The sequence below is a fragment of the Rutidosis leptorrhynchoides genome, chromosome 3, assembly GCF_046630445.1.
Source record: "Rutidosis leptorrhynchoides isolate AG116_Rl617_1_P2 chromosome 3, CSIRO_AGI_Rlap_v1, whole genome shotgun sequence".
In the NCBI taxonomy this organism is placed as follows: Eukaryota; Viridiplantae; Streptophyta; class Magnoliopsida; order Asterales; family Asteraceae; genus Rutidosis; species Rutidosis leptorrhynchoides.
The window spans coordinates 367,403,199-367,408,279 of NC_092335.1; the positions used below are offsets into that span (position 1 = coordinate 367,403,199).

At 31.4% G+C, this 5,081-nt stretch overlaps 1 protein-coding gene across 1 annotated transcript; it reads left to right on the top strand.

Moving 5' to 3' along the window:
* Window positions 1-1,560: 1,560 nt before the first annotated feature.
* On the top strand, window positions 1,561-2,161 carry LOC139897601 (glutaredoxin-C1-like). The gene has a single exon (XM_071880297.1). The coding sequence runs from the start codon at window positions 1,622-1,624 to the stop codon at window positions 2,063-2,065; it is 444 nt and encodes a 147-aa protein (XP_071736398.1). The 5' UTR covers window positions 1,561-1,621; the 3' UTR covers window positions 2,066-2,161.
* The last annotated feature ends 2,920 nt before the right edge of the window (window positions 2,162-5,081 follow it).

Sequence of the window (5,081 nt, forward strand, 5' to 3'; positions counted from 1 at the left end):
GTTTGTGTTTATTATTAGTAGTAGTAGTAAAGTGTAATTATATTTTTGAACAACACTTTTATTGATAAACATAAGTACGATTACAGTTTTTTTCAAACTAAAAATAAATAATTAAACTAAATAAAATTACATAATTAAAAGTTACATAAAGTAGATAATATACATAATTAAACCAGATGCAAGGCAATAGCTTGCTGCGTGGTAATTACTTCACTTTTGATTTCATTATGTTCCTCTTCTTCGCTAAGAAACTCGAATTTAATTCCGCTTCATCAAAAAACATAACGGCTGAGTGTTCGAACGATACATTTTATTTGAGAAACTCAAACACCTTCGAAATAGTCATCACACTAACATCAACGTTTTCGAACTTCTTTCTAGAATGCATTGCGTACCACTGAAATTTGAGCGAAAACTGACCTTTGAAATAGACATGGATCGAAACAAGAATGAGTGACATGATTTAATTTGAATTTGTGTGTGTAGAGAAGAAGAGTGATACATTCAAAACAAGAAATAGACGTGTGTTTATATCGAAAAGTATGGTTTGATAAACCGAGATTCTGAATGTCGGTTTCATTAAAAGCTGACAAACAGAAACATGCATGGGTAGTTGTATATTTTTGGTGTTATAGTGTCATTGTTTGTTTAAAAGTTGGTTTACTTAAACTATTTTTCTTTTTTTTAATATATAGAGTAATTGGATGGAATTGGGGTTTCATGTGTTTAAGTGATAAAACATACGTTCGTATAACCAGTTGCAGAAGCTGGTTAGAAAAAGCACACAATCGTGTTTGGCAAACACGATTTCACCTACAGTTTCTGAACAGCCAATAATGCACACGTCCTGGACCCACATAATGACAAACCGATGATGCTAATTACGTTTTATCACAAACCGGGTTTGGCAAACCCGGTTATACGTGTTGTGTAAATTTGATTTTCACTTTTCTGTTTATGTAAACTTCATGCCAAAAAATACTATTAAGGCAGAAAATTCTATCTTTATGACAAATAATAGACTTAAAGGTACTATAAATGTGTTACTAATTTTTAGCCATTACACCGATATAAACCAATTTATATAAGGGTGATTATTTATACACTAGAATTTTTATTCATAATTTTTGTAAGAGTGGTCATCCTTACACTACATATTATTATCAAGACACCACTAAATTTACTTTAAAGTAATACAATAAACATCATAAAATAATAAAATTAAAATATATATATATATATTGAAGTACAGAAAAAAAATAACAGAGTACGCATCAATCACCCGTTTTATAACCTTTATATCATTACACTTGTATAAATTGTATAAATTAGATAATCTTATACCTAAAAATATATATATAAATAAATTTAATTATTATTTATAGGTTATAATTATACATACGAAAAATTATAAAAATAATAATACTGGAGTATTTTATGTTGGAGATATGTTGACCAAATATAAAATCAACCCCACACATCCCCATGCATATCTCAAATACAATCCCTATATAAACCCCAATAAACTACTTCCTACATATCCATCCATTACCACCAAACAACCTAAAATCACAATTTCTATTTTCCTCAATCACACAAATAAAAAAACATCATCATCATAATGCAATATCATCATCAAACAATAGCATCACCATCTGCCCCTACACCCACTGACTCATGGGGACCAACAAGCACCTACTACTGCCACCACTTCCCTAACCCGTACTCTTACTCAATTCGACCCGACCCGTTACAAAGAGTAGCTAAACTCGTGTCCGAAAGCGCGGTTGTTATTTTCAGTTTAAGCAGTTGTTGCATGTGTCACGCAGTCAAGAGTCTTTTTTCAGGATTGGGAGTTAACCCTACTGTTTACGAACTTGATCAAGACCCTATTAAAGGGCGCGAGATCGAATGTGCGCTAATGAGAGCTTTAGGAAACTCGATGACGGTGCCGGTTGTTTTTGTTGGCGGGAAATTAGTTGGTTCGATGGATAAAGTTATGGGTGCACATATTAATGGGACATTAGTTCCATTGCTTAAGAAAGCTGGAGCACTTTGGCTTTAATTAATGTTAATTTGTTGGAAACTTATAATTAATTAATGTATTGCGATCTTTGTACTAGTTTTATTATCTACAATGTGAGGCTTTATTGATGATTTACAAAAAGTTGAGGCGAAAAGTATTTTATCAAAATATGAACTAAGAACAAAATTTAATGCTTATTATGCGAGGTATAATTGTTGGAAATATGTTCTCGGGTTGGCTACGGTTCGACCGTGGTTTGACCGTGGTACATGTATTCCGAAGATATGCCCATGACATTAAATAATAAAAGTCCTTTATCCTATTCGGTCACACACAAAGGCCAATCGTAAATTGTTTGAAATACCTTCTAATCGAAAATTAATTTATTAATCATTAGTTAATGGTTTAATAAATTAAGTAAGTTTTTTTTATGTGTTTACATATACTTACAAATCTAAATATGTAGTGATTTGATTAGATTTTGCAAATTATATTTTATATAAGATATAAGATTTGATTTGATTTATAAAATATGATTTGATTTTGTAAATCTTATTTTATATAAAGATTTGATTTTGTAAATCTTTCCAAATCTTCATTTATTACATTTGTACTATATGTATTATTGTATCAATTATGTAATATATATAATACCAAGTCTTGGTATTGGAAATATATACAAAAGATAAAAAACACACATACAAAAATGCTATTTTCTTTCACATTTTCAAGTAATCAAAATACTTGAAATCTATAATTGGGTTCCTTTTTTGGTGGAAATAAGGAAGAAGAAAAGATCCGTTAAGTAGAAGGTATAGATCGAAACAAGGTTGGAACTTTGGGTGTCTACCGTTTAGAGGAACTCTTCTTTGAGTTTTCAAATTCGATCTTCAAAAGGCTACAAAGGTTGTATTCTAATCTTCTCTTGTTCGGTTTCGTTAATTTATTTTGTTTGCTAAAGTTTTGTACAATGATCCGTGGAAGAGTATGATTTTGTAAAGTTTTAAAAATGCTTCCGCTTGCTTTGAATTTATATCATACTCCAACAGTGGTATCCGAGCCATCTTGTACAAGTTTTAGCAAACTGTTCTTATGATATTTAGTTTTGATGGATGCGTTGTGCATGATTCTTGGAGATGATCATGCATAACAAACATGCAAAACAAGTATCATGATTTATGTCTTATGTTTCCTAAATACTAATTTGAATCTTGGATTTTGGCAAAATGTAAAATGGGTTAAACTCATTTTTTTCATTTAAGATTTTTTTTTTCAGCTTGGACAGTCCGTCTTTGATGGACTGTTTCAGGGCTTTAAACTCAATATTATTGTATGAGACCAATTGCATTTGAAAGTTAACTGAAAGAACTTAAATTTGAAAAAAAATTCATCGAAAATGGACTAGAAATGAGTAAGATATGACCATCTGAAGTTGCATGTATGAATCTGCAAAAATCCAAAAATTTGATAAGGTAACTTGAATGTTGACTAAAAGTGATTCAAAGTTTAGGAAAATACAGTACATAAATTATATTCATGTTTTACATGAAATGAGAAAATTAAAATTGTTAATTTTAGACTTTATGCTTTGTTAAAGTGGATAAATCTCCAACATGTTTTAATTCACTTAATATGTTTGTTTGGATGGTTTTGGCATGAAAACCATACTTATAAAATATGAAGTGGGTTTACATACATAAGTTATGTAAACAAGGATTGATATTTGTTATGTGCCATTAAGTGTTGTTTAAATCAATTCTTATCGAAACATGTTTCATAAAATGGATGTTTGGCACTTCATTTGTAATGTATATGATTGTTGTATGAAATCGATAGTATTTGCCTCTATAAGACCATTGTGTGAATGTTTGGTTGTGTGATTTAATTTATTATTTATTCGGGATGAATGTAATAATTTATTAAACGACTTGCATGTCGTAGGGATGAATGTAATAATTATTAAACGACTTGCATGTCGTATTTCTTTTTCATATTGTATTTGTAGTAGTATAGAAAATAGAATAGTTATTTTGTAAAATAATGCAACCAAGATTGGAATCACGAAAATGATGTTCACAAGGCGGCCCGTCTGAGCATTTAATGGAGATGGCAGTTTTAGTGGGAGCCTATTCTCACATAAGGTTATGTCCCTAGTTGACCAAGTTTTTCCTGTGTTGGCTCACCGGAAAAACGCATAGGACTCGAGGCATACTACCGATAATTGCGTGTCATGATTATTATTGTGTTCTTATTTGTCTATGCCATGCTAGCAAGAAAATTAGTATAGAAACAAAAGACAATAATCACTTAAAATGGTTTGGTTAAAATTAGTTTAACAAATGCAACACGCAATACATAATTAGCAAATGTTTTGAAATGGAATAAACTACTTTTGCTAAAAGAAAACAAAACCCCGTTTTAAATGTAAACTTTACGCTACCCATGAGTTGTACACACATCCGAACCTTCTACCTGTTAGAGTTCGCGATACCTGAGAGTCTTGGGCCAGACTTTAATTGGGTGTTGGGAAGGGTGAGGTGAATTTTGCGATACCCGAGAGTCTTGGGCCGAATTTCACGTGTATCTATCATGGATGGTTTACAATCTGAAATCGTGGTTCGCGGTAAACCCGCCACGAGGAAGGATTAGCGTAGAAGGGATTAAACATGCCAAGTGAAATAAATGATTATCATTAAATCTCGCAGAACCTAAGAATTTCATAATGGATGAAATTGGTAATATAGTTACCTACCTAAATAGCTTATGATTGGCGATCCGCGATAAATCCGTCGTTACCATAAGTGAAATATGGATCTTAGCCTTGTTAATTATAATTGTTTGAATATTAAACACACTTGGGTAATTATCTTAACAAGGATTAAACATATCAAACTAACAAATACAACTTACTTTAAAAATATGATAGATGTCTGCAACAAACACAAATCCTACTCCGTCATCAATCACTAATTTTTGCCTTAAAGGGCTCCTCGAAAAGGACAAACTTACGGGCTTGAACTACATGGACTGGCTTCGAAACCTAAGAATTGTCTTA